This window comes from Nanorana parkeri, unplaced genomic scaffold (genome assembly GCF_000935625.1).
Source record: "Nanorana parkeri isolate BGI_ZX_2015 unplaced genomic scaffold, ASM93562v1 scaffold157, whole genome shotgun sequence".
Classification (NCBI taxonomy): Eukaryota; Metazoa; Chordata; class Amphibia; order Anura; family Dicroglossidae; genus Nanorana; species Nanorana parkeri.
In genome coordinates this window covers 489,658-501,328 of record NW_017306425.1, presented here as the reverse complement: position 1 = coordinate 501,328, position 11,671 = coordinate 489,658, and the positions used below count along the sequence as shown (strand labels likewise).

At 38.6% G+C, this 11,671-nt stretch overlaps 1 protein-coding gene across 1 annotated transcript in view; it reads left to right on the top strand.

The window, feature by feature from the left end:
• GMCL1 (germ cell-less, spermatogenesis associated 1) overlaps positions 1-11,671 on the top strand; it is a 105,702-nt gene that overhangs the window by 86,776 nt on the left and 7,255 nt on the right. The window contains exons 13-14 of the mRNA XM_018554417.1: positions 878-1,023; positions 5,812-5,899. Of these exons, the coding sequence (XP_018409919.1) occupies positions 878-1,023; positions 5,812-5,899 (234 nt within the window). The remainder of the gene's footprint in view (positions 1-877; positions 1,024-5,811; positions 5,900-11,671) is intronic.

Below are 11,671 nucleotides of genomic sequence, written 5' to 3'. Positions count from 1 at the left end.
GGGGGGGGGGCTGCCCCTAAACGTAGGGAGCCGGCCTACTTGCTTTCCAGAGGCCGAACGTTCTATAACGCAGCCTTTGTGCTGGGAACCATCCCTTAGCCAGGATGGAGGGGTGTCGACCACATAGAGGTTTTTGCACACAGGCCATGCAGCACCTCCAGGTATGCAATGGGAAAAGGGGAAGCATTTTTAACATCTGAACAGTGCTTTACAATGTGCTGGGGTTCACAAAGTCAGGGGGACATTTTTGAAAAAGTGCAGAAAGGGGAACTAACCCTTTAATAAGTTGGTTATTCTATGTCCTTTTTTGTAAGCTGTATACAGGTGAAACTCGAATAATTAGAATATAATGCAAAAGTAATTGCAGTAAGTGCTGCAAAAGGGGCCCAAACCAAGTACTGAGTACATATGCATGCTTGTACTTTTCAGAGGTCCGATATTGTTCTATGTACAATCCTTGTTTTATTGATTGCATGTAATAATCTACTTTTTTGAGGTTGTGGATTTGGGGTTCTTGGGGTTTTCATGAGCTGTAAGCCATAATCATCACAATTATGACAAATCACGGCTTGAATTATCTTGCTTTGCATGTAATGAGTCTATCTCATATATTAGTTTCACCTTTTAAGTTGCATTAGTGAAATAAATGAACTTTGCACGATATTCTAATCGAGTTTCACCTGTAAATGATAATAGCATGTAAGACACTGGTAGGGATATTAGAATGTGAGCTTTTCTATCGCGATACATAATGTGAATATTTCTAATTTTATATTTACAGGCTATTTTAAGAGGCGCCTGTGGTGAACTTGTATATACAATCCTAATATCAATGTGTTCTGAGAGAAATCCATATTTTTTTCCCCTTCCTTGCTAGTACTGTTGGCGATGGACTGGATTTAACTTTGGTTTTGACCTCTTGGTCACTTACACAAACCGCTATATCATATTTAAAAGGAACACTCTGAATCAGCCATGCAGTGGCTCCGTCAGTCTACAGCCACAAAGGAACATTGCATACAGGTAGGTTCGATTGGATTCTGTTTTATTGACGTGTCAGCTGGCTTCTTCGCTTTCTATACAAATATAAAATATTCATTATATTACTATGTGCACATTTTAACTTGCAGTTCTTATAGTGGTTCATAGTGTGCAACGTCTACACTTGACCCAGTTTTAAACAGAACTTTTTACTGTTTAACTAAAGGCAAGCAGTTGAAGATACAACTTCGGGCTGCACAACCTTATTCTTACCAAAAACATTTTGGGGTGTATTGATCAACAATTCACAGGGCCTTGCAAAACTCCACGAATGTTCATTCTGTGCCAATGGAGCAGAAAACAAACATTCTTGGTACATTTTTGATTCCCGTTTGAATGTACTACATGTAAAATGCCACATTATGGGCACTAGATGGCGATGAGAAGCATAGGATCAAATGTTTTTATTTCCTATAATTCTCAGCTCCATCTAGTGGTCCTAACACAATATTACACACTGACATTCCAAATTTACTTTGGATTTCTAAAGAAAATATAAGAACGTTTGTTTTTTACATCTGTTCACACAGAAGAAACATTCACAGAGATTTGCAGGCCACATGGCCCTGCAAATTGTTTATAAATGGACCCCTTACAGTTTAATGAGAAAAAATAATAAATCTTAGCCCCACTCCCAGGTCTTCTGTATGGTGACCCTACCCAGGTCTTCTGTATGGTGACCCTAAGGAAGAAAGGCAGCCTGCACACATCTACCATTTTCCTGGTAATTAAATACGCAGATGAAATGCATATATGCAAGCTGGTTTACCTTCCCAAGGATTGTTCATTTTTATCCATCCATCATATATTTACAAAGCTCTGCCCTGTGGAACATCCCTGCCTGGCAGGAAAGAAAAACATTTTTCTCTATTGTAGTTAACACTAACACGTCTTCTTTCCTCCAGCCTGTGACTGGACAGGGACAGGAGAAGCAACAGACTGATGAGCTCACCTCTCTGTCACCTTGCTTTTTCGTCCTTCAGAATGTGCCTTTTTGGCCCATAAGCACTGCAGCACAACAACTAGCTACTTGTGCTGCTTCTACCTTTCCCACTCTGAAATCTGCTGTACAGGGAATGCAGTAGACTGATACCAGGCCAGATTTAACCACGTAAATCATAACAAACAAAAAAAACAACTTTTAATTTACTGGAAATTGAATGACCTGAGACAGATCAACATGTGATGTGTGCAGTACATGCTGGCCAACTTCTTTCAGCTATGCATACATCCCATATGACTGCTTTTATTTGCACTTAACCTGTAGTAGATGCTAGGTCCACTTTAAAGAACCCTATATTACATACATGGTTTAAACACATAGTGCTGCACTATGTTCATAATGGCTTGTAATAGATATAATAGCTTCAGAAAAATGATCAGAATGAAGTGCATTTGCTGATGTGAGGATGTGATATTTTCTATCACACATCTAACCTGTCCATTAATCCCATTAAAGCATTCCACTCTAATGTGCCCGTACAGTAGCAGCTAACATTGAGCAATCGGCAGAAACTGTAAACTTGAGTGCCCCCGCGTAGGCAGAGGTTTAAAAACTTTTTTAGATCCGAGGTAGGTAAACTCTAGCCCTCCAACTGTGATGAAGCTACAAATCCCATCATACATCTGCCTCTTGGAGTCATGTCTGTGGCTGTCAGTCTTGCAATGCCTCATGGGACTTGTAGTTGCTCCACAGCTGGAGGGCTGGAGTTTGGCAACCACTGTTTTAGATTTAGATGATTTTGAATGATATTTTAGTTTTCAGTATACAGTTGTGTGAAAAAGTGTTGGCCCCCTTCCTGATTTTTCATTGTTTTGCCCGTTTGTCACACTTTAAATTTGTTTGATGATCTGAAACATTAAATATTAGTCAAAGATAACACAAGTAAACACAACATGCAGTTTTTAAAGGAAGGTTTTGTATTAAGGGAAAACAAAATCTAAACCCACATGGCCCTGTGTGAAAAAGTGTTTGCCCCCTAAACCTAATAACTGGTTGGGCCATCCTTAGTAGCAAGGACTGCAATCAAGCGTTTGTGATAACTTGCAATGAGTCTGTTACAGGACTGTGCAGGAATGTTGGTCCACTCATCTTTGCAGAATTGTTGTAATTCAGCCACATTGGAAGGTTTTCGAGCATGAACCGCCTTTTTTAGGGTCATGCCACAACATCTCAATAGGATTCAGGTCAGGACTTTGACTAGGCCACTCAAGTCTTCATTTTGTTTTTCTTCAGGCATTCAGAGGTGGACTTGCTGGTGTGTTTTGGATCATTGTCCTGCTGCAGAACCCAAGTTCACTTCAGCTTGAGGTCACGAACAGATGGCACATTATCCTTCAGGATTTTTTGGTAGACAGCAGAATTCATGGTTCCATTTATCACAGCAAGTCTTCCAGGTCCTGAAGCAGCAAAACAGCCCTAGACCATCACACTACTACCTCCATATTTTACTGTTGGTATGATGTTCTTTTTCTGAGATGCGGTGTTACTCTTACACCAGATGTAATGGGACACACACCTTCCAAAAAGTTCAACTTTTGTCTCATCAGTCCACCGAGTATTTTCCCAAAAGTCTTGGGAATCATCAAGATGTTTTCTGGCATAATGGAGACAAGCTTTTATGTTCTTTTTGCTCAGCAGCGGTTTTCATCTCTCTGCCATGCAGGCCATTTTTGCCCAGTCTCTTTTTTATGGTGGAGTCATGAACACTGACCTGAACTGAGGCAAGTGAGGCCTGCAGTTCTTTGGATGTTGTTGTGGGGTCTTTTGTGACCTCTTGGATGAGTCGTCGCTGCGCTCTTGGGGTAATTTTGGTTGGCCGCCCACTCCTGGGAAGGTTCACCATGTTTTCGCCATTTGTGGATAATGGCTCTCACTGTGGTTCGCTGGAGTCCCAAAGCTTTAGAAATGGCTTTATAACCTTTCCCAGACTAATGGATCTCAATTACTTTCTTTCTCATTTGTTCCTGGATTTCTTTGGATCTCGGCATGATGTGTAGCTTTTGAGGATCTTTTGGTCTACTTCACTTAGTCAATTCTTATTTAAGTGATTGCAAACAGGTGTGGCAGTAATCAGGCCTGGGTGTGGCTAGAGAAATGGAACTCGGGTGTGATAAACCAGAGTTAAGTTATGTTTTAACGGGGGGCAAACACTTTTTCACACAAGGCCATGTGGGTTTGAATTTTGTTTTCCCTTAATAATTAAAACCTTCCTTTTTAAAAACTGTATGTTGTGCTTACTTGTGTTATCTTTGACTAATATTTAAATCTGTTTGATGATCTGAAACAAAGTGTGACAAACGTGCAAAACAATGAAAAATCAGGATGGGGGCCAACACTTTTTCACACAACTGTATATGTTTGGTTTGTGGTTTTCCATGGAAATGGAGCTAAAACCTCACCCACATTTAAAAAAATTAATTTGGGTGGCTTTTTTAAAATCTTGTTTGGGCTTTTTGTAGTATGTCATGTGAATATGTGTGTGTGTATACATGTAGATAGATATACATAGATGATACATACTGGATTGTAGGTTGTATTGTGTTTGTTCTGAGCTGTACTTGGGCATGGAGAAATGTCCACAGTCACTTGTGGCTTGGAACATGTTCTGAGAAATGAAAAGTATCCCTGTTCTTTTTAGGTTTCAGGGATCTTCTGTGTTCTTTCCTCACTACTCAAATTTAATGTAAATGTGCTTTCCTGTATTAAGAGAATGTGGAGGCAGTCATTGCTTTCCTCCACTTATGAAAATACTAATTGCCTAGCTGTCCTCTTTATCCACTGGCTTCAATATTTTAAGGGCTCTGACCTGGAAAAATTTGGCAGATCAGGTGATGCTCCTTTATCCGAACATAAATCAGTATTCTCATTCCGGACCAGTGACTTATAATCGCTGAACCCCTACAAACAAAAGAAAAGATGGCCGCACCCTGAATTCCGCTGGGATGGTTTATTGTACCTTGTACCACATCAATGCTGTTATGTACATAGAACAATAAGTAAATACGTTAATTTATAACTTAAAGATGCAAGACTATCACTACGACTGTTTTCATGATACAAAGTAATCCCCTATTAACGTGTGATAATAGTATAAATCTTTATGTAGATCATACATCATAACAATACATTAGTATGGCTGATGTATACTAATATATACCGGAAGCTGATAGGTGATTACTTTGCATCATGAAATCAGTCATAGTGATAGTCTTGCATATATAATTTATAAACTAATGTATTTACTTATTTTTCTATGTACAATAAAGCATTAAGTTTGCAGGACATCATATGACATTGTATGCTATATCCCTCTTTGTTTTGGTGAGATATAAGGCCAGTCCCCTTTTAATGGTTTTACCATGTAATGACATGCACATAAACTTGATGGTAAAAAGCACAGCCTACCCTGGTCCGCCCTCATCTCTACGACTAATCCTGTGATTGGGTGGAATGTGTCCGAGGGGTGGATCTTGGGCAGAACACTAGTGATGTGAAGATTGTAAGACAGCGGGAATCCAGTGTGCGGCCAGTTTTTCTTCTTTGTATGAGCTCATATTGGAGCATGTGGACGAGCACCCACACACAGCTCTTTCCTTCCTGAGCCGTGGAGGAGCAGTGCTGCTTTTGTGTCTTCTCCTTTTAATCACTGAAGCTAGAGAAAGATAGTAGGAGGTCAGCAATAGCAGCCCATAATGTATGTTTGTACAAGTTTCCTTCATTGTTTAAAAATCCCACTCCGTTTCTAATATTGTCTGTTGTATGCACAGGTTGCGCTTGTTGTCATTCGATAACAACGGTAAACTCATCTGCAATAGAACAAGTGGATATCAGATCCTCAGCCTTGAGAAAGATCAGGTATGTGTTATCTTTTTGTAGGGTAACTTACATTTATGTGGAGCTCTTGAGCAGTTATCTAGAAATCAATTAGAGGAGATGAAACATTTGTTTCTTAGAGTAAATAATAAAATGTTCTGCTTGGACTCTCTTGGTATTCATAATGGGGCTGTCAGAATTTTTACTCTGATAAAAATAAACAGGTCTCTGCTTATGAAAATAGGCCAGGATCTGGAATTAAGGAGATTCCCAACTTATTTTCACAAATCAACACAAATAATAACTCGAGTTCATTTTATTTGCGCTAACCTGAAGACAAAAATTAATGCAATAGCTGTGCAAAAATATATATATTTATTAACTAAGAAATCAGTGCAAAAAAATGATAATCAAATGAAAATATTTTGTCAGATGTATATGGCTATCAATTGCCTGCAGATGAATAGAAATTTATACTTTACCAAAAATGTTAGATCTTTTTGTCTGGGAGATTTCAGCTTTGTGTCAGTTCCCTTGGACAGCCCGTTAATCAGCTTCAGCTCTCCCCCTCTGGTGTGTATATAGATCCCCCGTATGAAGAAGAAACTCGTATAAACAATAATCCAGTATGAAGAAGAAGAAGAATTCAGTGTCAAGAAGAAGAATCATCCGACCCCCGAAGAATAATAATAATCCCGTATATTCTTCTCCTAACTTTTTATCACCCAAAAATGTGGGCTTGGTTTGCTTATCTTTTACTTTTAATTATGATGCCATAGGGGCGTGACTTTCTAACACGATCCCTGTGACTACCGCAAGAGGGCAATGTTGGATTAGAAATCACTCTTGGACCTTTCTTTTAAACTTCAACATAAGATTGAAAAGCAATTTGCTGACACATTGGTTACCCTAAAATTCTTCACTGCTATAACATTATACCCAACCTAATTTGTACTTAAACCATAAACACATCAAATTGATTATATATGCTACAATGTTTCAATAAGTATAACCACACAATATATATAATTAATATAGGTTGAATATTATAAGTATATATATTAAAAAAAAAATCAGTATACCATTAAGTATGTTAATGGATCATGCCATACTAATAATACAATTGAAATTATTGCTAATATGGTTAGTTCAAGAATAATTGTATCTAAGACAACTTTATAACGTGCTCGTTATTTTTCTTTTTCTCATTCATGAAAAGAAATGAATCAAAGACTTTGTTGTCCATTGTTAGACAATATGTGTGATTCTAACACATCTTATTCTTCTCCTAACTTTTTATCACCCAAAAATGTGGGCTTGGTTTGCTTATCTTTTACTTTTAATTATGATGCCATAGGGGCGTGACTTTCTAACACGATCCCTGTGACTACCGCAAGAGGGCAATGTTGGATTAGAAATCACTCTTGGACCTTTCTTTTAAACTTCAACATAAGATTGAAAAGCAATTTGCTGACACATTGGTTACCCTAAAATTCTTCACTGCTATAACATTATACCCAACCTAATTTGTACTTAAACCATAAACACATCAAATTGATTATATATGCTACAATGTTTCAATAAGTATAACCACACAATATATATAATTAATATAGGTTGAATATTATAAGTATATATATTAAAAAAAAAATCAGTATACCATTAAGTATGTTAATGGATCATGCCATACTAATAATACAATTGAAATTATTGCTAATATGGTTAGTTCAAGAATAATTGTATCTAAGACAACTTTATAACGTGCTCGTTATTTTTCTTTTTCTCATTCATGAAAAGAAACATTTCTGAAAGTTTTTGTCCGGAACTCATAACTTAAGTTCCATTTAGATCTGTTAGTAGTACAAAATGGCTTTCAGGATGCCATCTTATAATGTGTAGAAAAACATGTATAGGCCTTATTGTCCAATTCTTTTAGTCTCAATAGTTCTGACAGGGCTTTTAATTTGTAAAGAAAAATCAATAGACCTCAATTGTGTAATAATAACCATAAACGTTACATTTTCTTTGTGTTTGGTTATTGAGTTTCACTTGATATTAGTAGCAGGCAACAGTGTTTTAAACATGGAGACAGACATATCGCATATGGCATGAGCAAGGTAAAAAGATGGTAGAGAGATTCCATACTGGATAGTTTTACCGACAGACTAAATGTAACTGCAGCATGTTGTATTTGTGTGGCAACAAGTATCGGCGTTTTTAGATATTTAGCTATACCCACCGTCTCAGCAGATGGTCCCATTGCCACTTGCATGTGTAGGTATTGTTGAGGCCAATAAAGTCGAAGAGGGAACTGGGTGACTGGTATAGAATAAGTCTCGTCTTGTATAGATGTATGAAATGTTTAGCTTTTCCTTCTCGTCACCTGATTGGAGGAAAACTGGAAGGTGATTGGCTGCTAGGAAGTGTGCTAGGTGTATATCTTTCATATAATTTACAAATGGAGATCATTAATATTGGATTTGGACAGCTCCAAATAGTAACAAGTAAAAATAAAGTGTCCTGGCAGTCAAGAATGTTATCTCTGCGCACATTCATCAGGGCAGCCCTCTACATTGCTTAACTAATTGAATAAAATATAGATGGATAGACATTGCAGTTGTGTGTTCAACTACCAACCAAATCAAGCTGGTAGCTGTTCAACTACCAACCAACCAAATCAAGCTGATCTCATTCTACATTAGCTTCAGACTATAAGTGTTTAGACTTAAACTTTGTGTTCTATTTGAAACCTACACTAAGGCATTCGGTAATCCACAACAAACATCGCTCAAATTCCAGGACTGGCTCGCACTGTGATTGCATCCCAGGTGCAGGCAAACAAGCAGCCAAATCCTGAAATAGCCACACCAAGGGTCTTCACCGAAGACAATAAAAATCTGTTTATGGGGCAAATACACACTGTTCTTTCCCACGCATGTTCAACCCACTAATGCGTTTCACCATTCCGGCTTACTCATAGAGACACTAAGGCCTCATTCACATGAGGCTCTAAAGTCCAGCCATGCATTTGTGTGGAGAGAATATGCAGATTTCCAATCACTCCAAAATTCATATGTTCTGTAAATCCTCAAGGTCAGCTCTCTTAATCTTCTATAGTCTTTACCTTATTTATCCCCAACCTTTCAAACAGGAACCAAGTATCAAACAGGAACCAAACAGGAACTAAGTATCATTTTTAAAGATGTTGCTATTCTCAAAATTTGAAAAGCGGTCCTCCCTTAATAGAAAGCATTAATATTTCCCTATCCCACTGCTTAATGTTGCAGACTGAGGCTTGTTGTAGGATGTGTGGTTCCGACTGTCAGTTCCTGTATCCTGTAATGTTGTAGAGTCTGGCAGAGAAAACCACAGAGCACAGCAGGGAAATCCAAGCCAGAGCAATCTGGCAGCACAGGCAGTGGGAGAGGTCAGTATTAACTGATTGATTTATGACATATGAAATGATATGTCCAATATGAAATTGAAACAATGGGTAAATGGAAAAGCCTTCCGCACACCTTACAGCAGTCCAGGTCTATATAGAATGTGGTGCTCGCAATGACAATCACGGATGGCGCCGTGCAGACACAGAGTATAGATACAAATCGCCAGCACTCAAAGATATCATCAAACGCCCATTTAATTGGACATAAATGTCACAGTAACAGCAAGCCAACATTTCGGAACCCACACAGGGTTCCTTCCTCAGGGGAGAAAAACGTGTCAGGGGAGAAATTGAGTCGCCATGTGCTTGACATCACAGGTCCTCTTTGACATGATCTTCCTATGCTGGGTTCTGAATGCTGCAGAGCAGAGTGGCGCCAAGTAATGACCTGGCGCCTCTTCTGTTGAATTACATGGAAGTCCGTTAGACGACACGGACTGTTATTCAACCTGAAAGAGCTCCAGTACTGGATGGCAGAGTGGTAACTCTGTATGGGACAGAGAAGGTGAATATTGGAGACGGGACTGTTTAATATACTGCTGAGCAATAAATATTTACACTGAAATCTGCTTCAAAAGAGAACTATGGGGTAAGTGTTTTTTCCCATAGTTCTCTGTAGGGTCATGGGAGGGCATATACTAACCTCCTCCCATGACCCAAAGCTCAGTATATAGCGGGCTATTGCCTGCAATATACTAAGAGCGCCGCAGCCGGGACGGATCCCGACAATACTGTCTGGATCCACCCAGCTGCGTGAGAGGCAGAGCCAGCTGTGCCCGCCCCCTCTCCCGTCCCTTCCTCCACTCAGCACTGGAGGAACGGAGAGGGGAGGGGGAATCCCTGCGGGGAGCAATGACTGACCATCACCGCTCACTGCAGGGAGACGATCGGGAAGTGAGCGGATCGGTGCATGTTTTTGCTCACTTCCTCATCAGTAGAGCCGACCTCTGACCGCTTCCTTGTCACAGGTCGGCTCTAACTATGAGGATGACTGGAAATCACTTTAGGCAAATAAACTAAGAATGTTTTTTTCATATATTGTTGACCACCTGTGTATCTGTGACATTGTATTGCGTATCACCTAAATAGAAAAACGATTACTTTCAAGTTGTAATTTGTAACATTTTTCAAAACTTTAATATAAAAAGGTAAATCAATGGGTACACAAGACAAACTCTTTGCTGAGAAAAAGGAACAATGTCTTCAGACCAGTTATATTCAGTTCAATAATTTAATAAACTTTATTGAGGTCATTTTTGTGTTCTGCAGATGCTAAGATAGGGCAGTCCACTACTGTGACTGCGTGGAGTGGGGAAGGAATGTCTGTGATTACATGTTCTTTCCCAGTGTAACCGACACCTTTCCATCCCTAAGGATGTATAGATTGTATATTATCAAAGATGAAAGCTCATTGCAGCAAAGCTGAGGATGCCTGCAATGTTATTCAATACACAAACTGTATACAGAAAGTGCCTAGAATTGATTGGAAAGAAACCTTTTTAGCTACTTTATACAGAAAATGAGCTGGTAGAAGACTGAATTGGAAAGGTGATTTTTAATAAAATTCACAAAATGCAATTTCTAGCAATTATATATAGCATGCCTGGTTTTTCATGAATGTGGTCTCTCGGTTATTGATACAGTTCTAAAATGACAAAAAGACTTTCAAAAGCATAGGTCTGAAACAAATTTCTGAATCCTTTAAGATATACATCTGAGAGATAGCAGTGCGCCTTTCCCCTCTCTAAAGGGTTTAATGAGAAGCTGTGCGGCAAGCACCTCTCTCGCTATTTTCTTTCCTCGCACAAAACTTGGTCCTGCAGAGTTGATGAGGCTGTCAGCATGTACAGAACTGATTATAATACGACACATTTATAACAGGACAAATTCATCTCCAGTAATGTGCATTTTGAATATCTGGGATGATAACGCTTCAATTTTTGTCATGCATTACCCTCTCCTCTGCTAAGCATGGTTCTCTATTTTAAATTCAGCTTTATAGATTGATACTTTATGTGCCTTATTAGTACAGTAATAACCTTACTTCCTGCTTGGGTCAAGAGCTTTGGATGCCTTTTATACAGTGCAGGCACAATTCTTCATTTAGCTCATCAGAAGACTGAACTCAAACGTTATTGATCAGGGTGTCCTCCGCCATCTTTGTGTCTGTACCAATGGTTAAAAGTTATTAATTTTAGAAAATAGGTATCTGTGTCACAGACACTGTTCAAACAATTTTTTTATAATGTCTTTACATAGCCATGCTCGCCTCTCTCCTCTCATTTTTCAAGCCCTGTGTATATGTATGATATATATATATATATATATATATATATATATATATATATATATATATATATATATAATGT